At 37.5% G+C, this 14,736-nt stretch overlaps 1 protein-coding gene across 3 annotated transcripts in view; it reads right to left on the bottom strand.

Annotated features, from left to right (window-relative positions):
* Positions 1-14,736, bottom strand: part of UGGT1 (UDP-glucose glycoprotein glucosyltransferase 1) — a 47,235-nt gene that overhangs the window by 9,026 nt on the left and 23,473 nt on the right. For 2 of the 3 annotated variants that reach the window (XM_072866773.1, XM_072866771.1), the window contains exons 20-32: positions 14,553-14,673; positions 13,678-13,776; positions 12,276-12,299; positions 11,648-11,742; positions 10,776-10,982; positions 9,998-10,129; positions 8,924-9,054; positions 6,449-6,544; positions 6,020-6,122; positions 5,455-5,534; positions 4,772-4,961; positions 2,249-2,407; positions 296-381 (exon numbers count right to left, since the gene is read on the bottom strand). In XM_072866773.1, coding sequence (XP_072722874.1) covers positions 296-381; positions 2,249-2,407; positions 4,772-4,961; positions 5,455-5,534; positions 6,020-6,122; positions 6,449-6,544; positions 8,924-9,054; positions 9,998-10,129; positions 10,776-10,982; positions 11,648-11,742; positions 12,276-12,299; positions 13,678-13,776; positions 14,553-14,673 — 1,523 coding nt within the window. The remainder of the gene's footprint in view (positions 1-295; positions 382-2,248; positions 2,408-4,771; positions 4,962-5,454; positions 5,535-6,019; positions 6,123-6,448; positions 6,545-8,923; positions 9,055-9,997; positions 10,130-10,775; positions 10,983-11,647; positions 11,743-12,275; positions 12,300-13,677; positions 13,777-14,552; positions 14,674-14,736) is intronic. The other variant, XM_072866772.1, reaches the window with a different exon arrangement.

Genomic DNA, 14,736 nt, shown 5'->3' with positions numbered 1-14,736 from the left:
AATATGTTCTTTATTTCTTCTACACATTTTTCTACATGGTATTAAACCTTAGCACTGTAAACCAGGTTTGAGACATGCAACAAAGTAACAAGTACATGTATTTGAACACACACTGGGGTTTTTAAATGAATTAATTTATTTCATCTCACATAACTTAAGTTCAGTACAAAATGCAATTTGCTGTTCACTTCACTACACTTTGGCAAGGGAACTGTTAGATTCACATTTTACAATGTTCACCTACTTCAAAAGTTTCACAAGAAAAAAAAATGAAGTATTTCTTACACTGTCCTACCTGTAGATTCTGTAGATATCCTCAGATCTGCCCTTTCTGAGTCTTAGAGTCCATGCACCAGGATTGGCTTTTAACTGGAAGTAACCCTGTAAAGCAAGAATATTTGTCAGTTTCCAGAAAGTGCAAATGTAGAAAAACAAGTTTTTAAGTCAAGTATTTTGACTCACTGTTTTATATCAGAAAAGTTATTTGTAAGCCAGCTGATTAACATAACCATAAGGCCTTAAAAAAACCCAGAGAACAGGAGAAAAACCCCAGAAGTTCCATTCAAAATTGTTGTGTTTTGGGGTTTTTTTTGGTTTGTTTTTGTTTTTTGGTTGGTTGGTTGGTTGGGTTTTTTTGTGACAGAAGTATGAAAAGGCCTCGTATTATTTGTTAGATGACAGAAAGTCTTCAGGGTGTCCCAATGGGAACAGTGCAATCCCAAAGTTTTTTCTGCCAAAGTTTGCCTTCATGAAGGGGTTAGTGAATTCCAAAACACTAGTTGGTAACTACACAGCAGTCCATGAAAACCTTGCCTACAAAACAAAATTTAAATCAATTCTGAAGCTCTACAGACTAGTACTTCAGCTACAGCAGGAAATAGTAACATCATTTATATGTTACAAGATATCTCTTCTACAGAACTTAAAAAATTACAATGTGAAATTCAAATGTTGTGTACAAGTCTTGTTGAAGTTTCAGGTTCCAGCTCTGAAAATTTTCTTCTGCGATTTAGATTATTATACCTATAGAAGATATAAACGTTTGTAGTGATACTTCAGTGTCCCATCCAGTTTTGTACAGTGACCCCAAATGCATGCAATTCCATATTGTGAACCAGTGTGAACCAGTCTGCTTTGAAAAAAAAAAGAAAAACAAAAAAGCAGCACAGGGCATGTTCCTGGTCTCTTCATACCCCTTCACAGTAAAGACACTGAGCCGAGGAAGAGGATTCCCAGATGCAGTATTGTATACTGTGGTACACGCAGTTTGGTTTAACTAATTAGAAAAAAAGACACCTCCAAGCCATTAAGCTTTACTCCCCAACATACACACACACACAATGTGATCACACGTAAAATAAGGGTCATCATCTTTTCTACAATAAGAAATATTACATCATTATAGGATATACTTTGGCTAAGAAAAGGCACAGTGTAAGAATTTTAAAATAAATGCTGAGCGAACTTGGTGAACATTTTTTCCTTGCTTTTTCTTTAATACATTTAAAGATTCCAAAAACCACAATAGGCAATTTATTCCAGTTTTTCACTAACATTACATATCAATAAAATATTCCAGTGGCTAATTTCCCTTGCCATAATTTCAGTCCATTACCTCTCTCATTGCCCAGTGTTGAACACTGAAAACAGATTGATCCCTTATGCAGCTACCTTATAAAGGCAGCTGCAGGGAACAACCATATGCTTGGATTTCCGTCACCTTTTCTCAACTAAATTAAGCAATTCCCATTCTTTCACACTTCCTTTGTTTTCTAGAATGTCAATTATTCCTGCTGACTCTCTCCATTTGTTCCATAGATCTCCTGAAGAAATGGGTCCCAAAACAAGACAACTGTCCAGCTAGGCTTACAGTACCAGAGTGGATGGTCTAAGGAGTACCATGTCTAGAAAAAACAGAACTGTCTGACGTTCCCTGGAAAGAGGTTGTTTAAGAATACTGGCATCATTTTAAGATATTCCAGAAGACCCTTCTCGGCAAGCTGAAGGGAGAGGAGTACATCTTGAAAAAGGTAGACATGTCGAAAAAGGAGACAAATAAGTGCACTGGAAGGTTTTAGACATCAATATTAGGAATGATGCGGTTCTGCTACACTCCACAGTTGCTTGCAAATGTAAGTAACACCACATATTCATAGCCCACATACTAGAAAATACTCAATGGTTTATGCAAGTGATTGTGCTAACTGCAGGACCAGTAATTTGTTGCCAGTTTCAACTGAATACTTACCAAGTTGGCCATAACAATGGTATCAACGATCACAGGACTGGTTGAAGTTCCCAGCGTAAACTGGAGTCCCCGAGGTGGCTGTCCAGTAGTAATATCATAGCAGTGTCCTTCCAGAAGCAGATACTCCAATTCATATTCTGCAGCTACAACATTATCCACCTGTAAGGAGAAGATACTGCTGAATTCAGCACTAGCTCTAAAGTGCAAATTTTTAGTGACTCAGTTACTCTCTAATAGCTGTAGTGATTAAATAACACTTGCTTTATTTTACCAGAGTAATTTTATTAAACAAATATCTCAAAAGCCTCAAAGAGGCTCCTTCGAGTGATGAAATTCACACGCATATTGTTAAGAGTGTCCCTGACTCTCAACTAGTAAGATGCTAAGATAAGAAGAGGGAAGGACTGTTGCTCTATTTCACAATTAATTTTTTTTTTAACATTTATTGGAGAATGTAGTCAAGTGATTGGTCTGGCGTCTCATAAAAGGTATATGATGGGCTCCATAACTTTGAATCTAAACCTGTTTAAAGCTAGTCTCCTCTAGTATTTATCATCTGAAATAAACATTTTGTTTTGCTCTGCATTACTCTTACAGTGTGACAGGGCACTGTCAGAAATACCAATTCCTTTTTTCTACACCGAACAAGAGTGCCAAGAAAAGAAAAGAAAAGAAAAAAATCAAAGAAACCACAAACCCAGAAAACCTTCAGTCCCTACCAGGCTAAATTGAGATGTAGCCTGAGGACACTACAGAAACAAAATATTAGTCTAATCTCACAAAGCATCTTCACTCATGGCACATCCAAAATGACAGTTTAATTGCTGTAGCACCAACAGACTGCATATTAGGAATTGGAAATTGTGCATCTGCAAAAGCGAAGCTGCTATTTATTTATTTGGAGGCTCACGATGGTACTTCAAATGCCTGACGCATTTAATCCCTCTCTCTCTCAGGCTTTCAATTAATCTAAGGGGGTGTGGGGTGTGAGAATCAGAGGCTTAGAATGCATAGTAGTATCAGCCATTTGGTGGTTTGTTTATGGCTTTACAGTTAGGTTAAGAGATGAAAAGCAAAAAAAAAAACCTAAACCAAACCAAGCAACAAAAAAACCCCACACAACACCACCTGATTTCCTAGATTTCTGAATAACTAGTACAGGATTAGCAGTACCAGACTCTACCACTATACTGCATCATATTCCCAAACAATATCAGAGAGATGCAAAAGTAAGAGGAGACTAATAATACAATGTTCAGTGAGAAAAGTAACCCACATTCGTAATGACCACAAGGTTGTACAGACTTGCTTTTCAAGAGGCCTATTTGTAAAGGGTTTGACAGTGTTGTTACACATGCAGCAGACAGGTTTCTGTACTGCAGGAGTCACCCACACAGCTGGGGCTGCTGTGGCCTGCCTTGGCAGACAAGGCCCAGGGCTGGCTGGTTTTGGAGCCTGAACTTCCCTCTCACCTCTAGAGGTGGTTCCTCCAGGTCAGGGTTGAGGCATATCGGTGGGGAAGCTTGTCCTGCCCCTGCCCATGCCATACCCATTCTGCAAAAAAATAGAGGACTTCAGCCTCCAAAGCTGTCAGTCTGGCATCTTTTGCATATGCTGGATTATACATATAAAATTACTGGGTTTAATATATATCTGCAGTTCTTCAAGGCCAACTAAATAATTATTTCAAGGGAAAAGATTATTTGACCACCTAATTTAACTTTCATTATTTAACATTGCACCCTGAAGTCCAAACTTTTCTACTTTGCATCACACATGGATTTTCTAACTTTTAATATATGTGGGTTTAGTGCCCATCATAACATGTTAGTGTAGTGCATTTTGTAACCACTTACTAGCCCACTATTTCTAGATCTTCTGAAAACTATTAAAGTTAAAGTTAACTGCTAACAGCAAGAGGTTGATAATTAGCCACAGGAGTGTTTGCCGGTAACAAAAGCTGTGAAAATGAACAGGTAGCTAAAACTGGCTTGGTGGCTTCTCAAAGCAAGGGAAAGTAAGTAGAATTTACTTTACTGGAACAGGACTCAGATCTTACTTCAAAATTTCTAAACAGAGTTTAAAAAATAACAATCTTATTTTTAATTGTGACATTAGCTGTAGGGAGCTCTAATCTGAAAGAATTTTTCAACTAATAAATTGAAAAAGTTATTTAATGACCAACAGAGTTTCTTTGTTTCTAGCTCAGTACCCACTGAAATGTAATATATACACGCTCAAAGCATCCGTAGGATCTGCTTTGAGCCTACAATATTTTTCAACCTGTGGTTCAGGCATCCATGAGTAATTGAGAACAGCAATCCTACTGTCAGTGAGCTTAGGTTTATCTGCATCTCTCCTAGAAAATGTTTAGGGGTCTGCAAACATAAAAGGTGTTAATATCCACAGTACTATGTTTATTAGCGTTTTAAAATTCTACATTACTTTCCCATTACAAAAATAAGTCCTGGAAAAAACAACACCATTTAAATGCAGTAATAGGAATGCACTGATTTCTCTTACCTCCTCTAGGTAAATATTATCAAGGTCATATGGGGTTCTGACAGATTCCACCATCCAACTCTCAGGAGTATTTAGGTTCAAAGTAAACAGTGGAGACTGGGGCATATCCAAAAACTTGGCAATTGGTCCTGGAGCAAAGTTATTATCTGCTGTGAAAGAAATCTCCGGCTCCAAAACATAGCGATAAAAGCTGAAATTTCAGAAAGAAAATGTTAGAACGTATTTCTGCCAAACTTTGCAAATATTTCACTCTTGTTGAACTTGCTGACAGCGTAGGCTTTCCCAGACCTCCAGTGTCTCCAAGAAGCCCAATACAGAATTTTTATTCCCTCTTGCAGATAGGAGGCTTTGTCCAAAACAACACAGGTTGTGTTGGCCTTAGAACAGCTCAGAATTTTCATCTTGAAGGACCAACCAGAATGTGCAAGACTCAACCATTAAGATTAGTAAGTTGTTTAACTTACACAAATAAAAATGCACCCATCTTGTAAATGAGCAGAATTACCTCATGCTATCCACAAATTCCCAGATTCTCTGTGGGAAATTGTGCTATTAAATAAACAAGCTCAAAGCAGTTATTGAGACATTCAAATTCCTGTAGGACATTTGACTATGGTTCTGTGCACATTCCAACAGGTTTTTCTTTCTCTCTCTCTTTTTAATCCTGGCATGGTATTGCTTACCTTTTCAGTGGCATGTCAGAAAGTTTGGACTGGCAGTTCATAAACACTCTTAGGTTCATATTTATCAATTGGTTCAAAACCTAAAGTAATGAGAAAAAGACATCCCTTAAAATGCTAACTAGGAAAGCTGACCACTGCTTTTATAGACAAGACCTCAAGAAGGCATGTCACCTGCTCATTCTCAATCCTCCCTTCTCATTATTTGCTTTACCACACCCACCTTTTAGTTGGTGGTTTAAGAAGAACAGTTACCTGCTCCCTCACATTACAGGCATTCTTTTTGGGGTGCAGAGACTTTCTTCCTCAAGAACAGAGTTGCTGCAAACTAAACCATTAAAATGGTGAAACTAAAAGCTATCTAGACAATATCTAAGTATGATCTTGTTAGTGTGTAGTATAGTGTAATTAGTTTTTCCACTAATAAATGTATTGTGCAACTCGAATGCGCTATTAGAAGGCCATTGGTCACCACCCAGTTAAGGAGGAAAGCAAACATTCCAAAATCATGGAACTGAGACAACTTTTTGAAATTGCCATAAAATGCATTACAACATTGTATACATACCAAAAGTAACGGAGCAAGTCTTTGAGCGTCTCTGGTCACAGGATCAACAATAGCCACAACATCAAAGTATGTCTCCCCCTCTTTTGGTCTCAGTTTAACTGCACTAAACAGAAGAAAAAACAATTTTAAAGTATCAAGCATATGGATAAACAAAGGAGAACACTATCCATCTCATTCTGAACTCAAATTACTTCCTAAATGCTATGCGCCTTCTGAAACTAGCTAGAGAAAAAAATACATATATACATATACGTCTACAGAGATAGGTAGACAAAATTAATTTCTGGAATCTCACTGTGTCCTGAAAACTGTTGGGGACTTTCCTATTGCTACATGGATTTTTTTTAAAGTTAAATGCAACTTAAAACCATGGGAACGTTAAAAGACAAGGAAAAGCATATTGCTCAGCAAATGCCAGCAATCCTATACCTGTATCGTTCTTCAAAAAAATGATATTCGATCCTTGCCTCTCCTTTTGGTTGAGCAGAAAGAAGAGCATCCACTTTCATTACCAAGTCACTTGCACTGAAAAGAAAAAAGAAAAGGAAAAAAAATAAGTTTACAGATACTCAGAAAACGCATGTACTTATCACGTTTCTGCCAGTTAGCAGCAAAAGAGAAGACAGACTGAATTCAGATACACAAACTAACACTTTTACTACCTCTCTACACAAGCTCTGAAGAATTAAACATGTTTAAGGTTAATCTGCCATTAATTTAAACAGGTTATATCCTTATTACTGAGGGTACCAAAGGGTTTAACTCTTTAACAAATACAGAACAGCTGGTATTTTAGGGGTCAACCATGCTACAGGCACTGCATTCCTGAACTTCACCAACCTCTCCTAGACCCTTAAGTGATTCAGATCAAACCTTTGTTTCACACCAGTCTTCCCATTTTACACTGCAACTCTAAGGACTAGGAAGCAATCCTGTATGTGGAGAAACTTTAGAGAGAGGGGTCCTATCATTAAAAGATAATTATTTCTGACAACTTCTTCCTTTTTATTATTCCCATAAATTTTCAGTGTAGTGTTTTAAGAATATAGTTAATCTTGAAATTTTAAAACCTCTTGAAAGTTCAGTGAAAATTGATTTGTACATCATAGCTTTGCCAAGAAGCAATACTGTAACATAAAGGTCTGTCAGCTTTTCCTGAAGGAAGTAAGTCTCATAGATTTATAGAGACAGCTGTTTAAATTGTTCATACCATAAACACAAGTTCTACAGTGTTTTCCAATGCAGCAGATAATTTCAAAAGCTTTCGAAAAACTTTGGCAGCATTCAAACCAAAAAAACACTGCTCTGTCCAAAACTAGCCTACGTTCAAACTATGCCATCTTCCTCCACCCTATCACCCTTATGTCTCTCTTGATTCCCAACACAGCAGTGGATGCAAAAGTGTTTGGAATGCTGTTAAAACTTGTCCTCCTAGGATTCAGAATCACACAAGATTTCTGTGCAAAAGACCTCATGCTTAACATACTTGATCAGCCTTTAATAGTCAAGCAGCATCATGGAAAAATGTAATGCTAAATATGAGAGAAACGCCTACGGACTTCAGTTCTTTTGAACCTGAAGATTATTTCCTTTTGATTAGCTGACCTCTGTGCTTTTTGCAGTAATTACCTAGAACTATGATTTTCATTTTCTTATCTCTACCTCTTTCCTATTGTTTCTCTTTAAAAAGTTAAAATCCATGTACATGATTCCGCAGTACTGACAATGAACTATATTACTAAAATGATTTTTATATTGATAGGCCAAGCAGCACTTAGCTGAACTAGAAACAGATTCAGAAAGCATACTCCATTGTCTCATTTTCTTCCCTTCTTTCTGCTTTTAAATCAATACAGTAGTAATCCTACATATGAGTTATGAAACCCTGACATATTGGAGGTAAATGGTTTAAAACAGCCTGTTAGTTAAGATTTAGCCAGGGGGAAAACCCACAAGAAGTCTGAAGGCCTTAATATTAATGAAAAGTTAGGCTTCTCTTCCATTTAGAGGAGCAGAAAGGTAATCAGGTGCAGAAAGCATTTTCAAGAATAAATGTAATAATGTGCAGCAATTTATACCAGTTCATAACACATCCTAAGCAGCAAACAACTCTTCTCTGCATACGGACATCTTCTCTGTTGGTAAAGCTGCCACCAACCAGAGTCAACTAAACCTTGAATGAAACTTCATTAGCTCAACACAGCAGTGAATTTAGCCAGCCCCTGTAGAATGCATCACCACCCTCATTCTTTACTTTTTCAGTCCACCTGTATCCCTCCCCAGCCCCCCAGTCCAAGAAACCACTTCCTGAACTCCTCAGATAACACAGCAGGCTGCTGCTGCCCATGCTGCTGTGATCCAATGACTGTGATCTCAGTGAGTACCAATACATTTACTGTTTCATGTTCACTTGAACAGCTCTATAGTAAATTCCTACAGACTTGGGCACTTTCCCAGTTTCTTGCTGCTTGTCAGTGAGGCTCCAGCCAACACAACTCCTCCAGCTTCCATTACAAGGTAACAGACCAGCCATGGCAGGTTGCTACTAGATATAGATAATGAATCAAGAACAATCAACTCTGAGCACAGTACCATAGTAGGGGTTACCAGTACTCTCAGAACTGCCTCCTGAATCTGGGGGATACACTTACAGCTCCATACCTCCAGGAGACTGTGAACTACAAAAAAGTCACTAAAGCACTTCAAACCCAATAAAGATTTTTTACATCTTTTTCCTTTCTTGCTTGCCCCTCTGAACAGCTGAGCCTTGACCATATGAACACATGCATGTTTGTTTATAGCACCTATTCAGAGTGTACATGATAAAGCTTTCTCCAGGCTGCAGAAAGTCACGTTATCAAGAGTACCACCACTTTTTTTGTAAGCCTCTTCACGTTTACTTACAGATCTTCTTCAAATCCCAGCTGCTGAATCTGAGATTTTATTTTCTGTCCTGATGTCTTTAGTATGATGTTCTCAAGGAGATGGAAATCATCCTGATTGAACATCTCACCATCCTCTAATGGGCCAATAATCTACAAAGAAAGCGGGATCAGCATTATTATGTAAGGCTACACTGAAACAAAATTCAAAGATGTATTAAATAAATACTCCAGCCCCGTCTCAGTGGGTATCAACTGTTTAGGTTGATATTAATGTCAATGACAGAGATAATTTCAGAGATAATTCTAGCTATTTAGAGCCAAGAGTCCCAGACTAAGGCATAAAGTAAATGCTTAAAATTTTCACTGAGTGTTGGGTTTACAAAAATCAGGCATATTAAATTACACATGCAATGCTACATCTTGAAGGGCCAATTCCAGTAGTCCAGCAAAACACCAGCAAATCTCACTCCTCTAACCTTCAGAAGCCTAAAAGCTACCTAGACAATTCTTGCTATTTTGCCAATGAGAGAAATAGAATACCACAACTCATCACTTTAAATTTTTAACCCATTAAAGTATACAGTAGCCACTGGAACTTGCTTTTTTTCTTAACTAGCAAGCAGATAACAAAAGAAAACAGAATGCTGTACACAGCTGGGTTTCATTATTTGCAGTGAAATACTATTGTAACATAATTTGCCCAGTCTAAGTGGCTATTGTAAAAAGAGCTGGTGGAAGAGACCAAGGCACCTTGATCAGGGCCAGATACAGCAGCATTTTGCCCAATGAAGTGAAGCAGCACAATCATTCAAATTTATCATCCCTTTCTGCCCCTGGACTCAATTCACTGCCAACATGAAAGCAACTCTGTTATTGAGAGATCTGAATTTGTACAAAACACCAAAAACTAACTGCACACAGTACAAAGAAAAGGTCACTGCGGGTCTGAATAAATCAAACTGGAAGCAGTCCTAAAGACTGCTGAGCCGTAAAGAAGGCTGAGACTCTGTCTGATCCCTGGACTCTGCTGCTCAAGGTCTGCTTCCTTCCCACATGTGGAATATCAGTTTTACTGTCTGCTGATTGATCTCACCCTTCCATTGCTGATCACAGCCCTCTGCCCCTTCTTCAGCTTTAGAACGTCTCTGCAATATATAGCATGGGACAGAATAAAATCCACCTTGGGAGATTCAAAAGCTTCTTTGAAAATATTGATATCCATACCCTGAAAGAAAAGAATACTTGATATTGAAATGGAAAGAAAAGTACACCTCTGCACACTTCTTTTAAATGCACCTTTTTTTTTTGTTTTCATTCAAGAATATCTTTGTATCTTGCTAAAATTTATCCCCAGGTCCCTTTTCTTTGTGGTCTTAAGCCTAGTTCTTGCCTGTCACCTTCAAACATTATCACAACTTATGATGTGAAGGGCCACAGCCCTAGTAATAGTTGCTACTTAGACTAGTTGTTCCATTCTTCTGTTCTTAAGTGATTCTTGCCTAACTTTTTTAAACCTACTTTGAGAAATGTAATTGTAATTTTTTTCTCAGCTTTTTAAAGAGATTACAGTTCTCTCTTAACCCCCCAAAAAACAACTGACTGACTCAAAACAGATCCCTGACTCTGTATTCCTTCTGACTTTTCACAGTTATGTAGCTTTGATGTGTATGAGGATTTGCTTTATTTTTAGAGGGACTGTTATATTTAGGTAAGTTTACCTTTCACAGCAAAAAACAAAACCAACACCAAAACCAACAGTGTTACTCTCCATTGTTACTCCATCTTTTGCATATGAACATACCACACTAAAAAATTCATTAGAAGAACAAGCGAAGTACCCTACCTTTGTAAATACCAACAAACATGCTTACCCCAACAGCAAATTCTAAGATGTCGGCTCCTGCCTCTAATGCCTTTGCAATTTCTTCTTTTGCCATTTTGGTGATGAAGTTCTTGGCATTATTTGATGTTTGTGTCTGTAGAGCTGCCCATATGGCTTTAGCAACAAGTGTATTCTGGCTGTTTGGATCTTCACTAGGATTATTAATCATGCTAATTCGAACATTATTGCTGGATTTCTGTGTTTAATGAAACATGCATTAGGAAAGTTTTAGATTTCAGGTGTGCTTTAAATGAGAAGAGTAAGTCTATTATAATAAACTCTATAGCAAAAGCTTTGTATTTCTTAACCAGAAAACCAGATTCTGAATTAGGTAAATAACAGCACAAGGTTAAAAGGACAAATAAACTAATTTAACATCAAGTATTTAGTTTACGTATAGGCACCACTGTGACAGGAATCTTCTAGATAATACTGTGCTACATAAGAGAGATAGGACCACGGCCACCACTCAGAGGTTTGGCAAAACAGCGATTTAGGAGTAAGCTATCTATTTTTAGGATTCAGTTATCTTCCTGGAACAAATGAGACAGAGCAGAGAGCAATTTTCATGTTCATCTCCAAACCAACACACAGACATCTTCAATTTAGAACCATGGGCTTAAAAGAACATCTTTTCTTTAATGTATTAGCATAGTGCCAAGAGGGAATTCTGTCCTAGTACAAGAAGGTCAGCAATGTTCCAGCCCCTACAAATAAGATGAGGCTGGAAATTAGAGACCCTGCAGGAAGGGCCAGTCTCCCCAGGTCATACAACAGGAAGAAACACAACCTGTGTTTTTCAAGCCTCTACCTACTGCTTTATTAGCACTGCTAACCCATTCAAATGAAAACATTACCTACCTGATGTTTAATTGCATCATACAACAATTGCCTCCCTGAAGGTTTATCAAAATCACCAACAATCCAAAAAGTAACAGGTCTAACGAAGGAATCATCTGCAATTAAAATAAGAGTGGGAGAAATTTGAGAGTGAAGGGAGGGAAAGCTTCAGTTTTTCCTCATTTGGAGGAGAAATACAATCCACATGCAAAGGTTTCAAAAAAAGTAAAATTACATAGGGAAGATACGGGTGAAGCTAAGCTATGAAGTCTGACAAGACAAGAATAATAGTATTAGTATTATATTAGGTCTCATTTACCTCATTCATAAAACCCACATGGGACAGCATGCATCAGTGTTTCTAAGCTGGATTTATTTTTAAAAATTTTTTTGTTTGTTTGCTACCTTTTTAATTTAGAAATTATAAAGGAATCTATAAATAACTTACAGATTCCAACTAGGGTACAGACATACCGCTTCTTTGTACTGAAGCTGTTCACAAAATCAGTTTTGTAGAGAGAAAAAAGTGCTGAAGCAAACATGCACTTAAACAGCTTTCTTCATTTCCTGCTGGTTCTAAAGCCAATGTTATAAAGGAACCAGAAAATTCCCAGAACAACAACATATGAAATGCTAAAGCATGAGTTACCATAGATCTCCTTGGAAGACATTCCTGGTCAAAAAGCAGAAAGGAAAGAGGAAAAGGAGAGAGACATTAATAATTTGATAGTAATCCCAATGTGTATCAAGAAGCTGCAGCACTGTACTGGGCATAACTGAATAACTAAAGTTCCAGTCCAACAAGCAACAAGTTTGTGGCAATTTTACTAGAATAAGCTTTGACTTTTTCTTCCCCTCAAATAGACTGATGCTTTATTTTCATGCTACAGCACTAATAATACTACATATTACCAATTTCATACCATACCGTGAAGGCATCATTCTGAAGACTGTTTGCAAAAACTGCCATGCCATTACGACTTGCTTATTAGCTGTTTCTGTTATCTTCCCTCTTTAAAAACTAGCATGACAGTGCTATTTCAGTACTGTGGCTGAGCCAGCAATACATATAACTTTCCTATTATTTTAGAAAATAAATGTGCTACAGCATTACTGTAATCAGATACCAGTTATTAAATAGCTTAAGTGACAGAAGGGACAGTGACCCAAAATTGTCAAGCCATGGGATTGCAAATTAATACACACTTCCAAATGAGCATGCGGAGGTGTAGGTTTAATTAATACTCTACAAAGGGAAAACAAGCAACTTGTCAGATCTAAGTGACTGAATATGAACCAAGGGCAAATAGGAGAAAGGAGGAGCAATGGGAACATTGAAGGCAGTGCATGCAGGTGCCAGTGGCTGGAGATGGTACTGGGGAAACTTGTGAGAGTCTAGTAATGAAAACAGACAGGAACAAGAGGAATTGGTTCAAATGACAGCAGCTTGTTTATGATTCCTAACTGAAATGGATACAGGAAAGACCTGATTAAGCTCTGTATTAAGTCTGTGCATGCATTTCTTACATTGAGAAGTACAGCTGAGTTTTAACACTAATGGGAGATTATGTATAACTGTAATAAAACCATACTATCATTGAAAAAGCAGTACATGCACTGGAGCAATAAAAACAGCACAGACCACATTAGGTGTTGTCTTATATAATGGGCAATAACAATTTTCTTCTGAATCCATGTAACTTTTAGTAATTTTGAGTTATGAGAGAGAGCTAGAACACCTTTTCTATTTTTCTAGTCAGTGTCGCTGCAGGATCAGAGCTTACACTGCTGCATTTCCAGTGGTCACTTGCAACGTAGCAAGAGCAGGTTGGGTGAGACTTCATTATTCATTGAAGGCTGGGCTTAAAGAGGGGAACATTCTTGTTCCATGTAGATGCCATGCCTTATAAAAAAATCTGTCTTTTTAATACTTAGATTGCGCCATTACCCACAGGCCTGAATAAGGCTCAACGCATGTGTTGAGTACTGTATATACACTTGGAAACACACATAAGATTAGATTTGGGTTCATAATCCACTGCAGATGTTACCTTTCTTTGTTAAGTAGGTCATGCTGTTTGCAACAGCAGCTGTCTTATCTTTGGAATCCAACGTGGTAAATCTAGCAAAGTCATCCACGTAAAAGTTATCTGAGGAAAAGATAAAGTATTGGATGCCAAAGCAAACTATTCCATGTAAAATGAAAGAAAAATCACTACTATTACCAGAACATTAAGAACACATCCCATTTTGCTCCTCGTGATACTGCTTTTTATGTCTCATTTCCACTGTTAATATCTAATAAGCTGAGGAATATATTTGTGTTGTCTCATAAGTTACATTAGTAACTACACTGCGTATTTGATACGCAGAAGTCAGTTGAAAGAACTGTTCAAGTCTCACTTATTTACATAAGTTAACTTCAACTAATATACATTTAAAAATCCACTGTGTTACTATTTTTCAAGCAACTCAGAAAAAGTAGTTTTTGCAATACTGTCATTACAGCAGTGTCGCTGCATTGGGTGTTAATACATTTAGCCATTAAAAATTCTAAAATATATGGCACAGCAAATCTTAAGTAATTCCAGAGATGACTGTCAATCTCTGCTCAAAAGGTTAGCAATAAGAAACAAGCTGTTGCTTTATACATTATGTGACTGTTCTTGGCTTTTGCTAGCATTGTTAATTTCTCAACTTCATGAGTCATATTCCCCTAAAGGTTTGTATAAAATGAAAACAAATTCCTGTTCTGAAAAATCTGTAGACATTAATGCTGTTACCATATGTAACATCTCCCCCAGCACCAGGGCTAGAACATCACCTGGGGTGCTGTTAATACTTTGCCACTAGAGCTTTCCGTTGGGACAGCAAAAGTCTTTGACTCAGATACTTCAGGTTTAATGCAATTAAAAGCATCCCTTACTCATTCCTGTCAGATCTAGGTACTCTCTGTCAGACATTAAGATTCTTGAGTTAATTCTTGGAACAACATTAGGCTGGTTCATGATATACTCAACCACATCTTGGTCATTAGATAATTCACCCTGAAGGAAAGAAGAAAGAAACAGTATTTGTTATTTCACATGTATATTTGCCTTAGATAACTT

Source organism: Ciconia boyciana, chromosome 7, assembly GCF_034638445.1.
Source record: "Ciconia boyciana chromosome 7, ASM3463844v1, whole genome shotgun sequence".
NCBI classification, from domain to species: domain Eukaryota; kingdom Metazoa; phylum Chordata; class Aves; order Ciconiiformes; family Ciconiidae; genus Ciconia; species Ciconia boyciana.
This window is presented reverse-complemented; position numbering and strand designations above follow the sequence as displayed.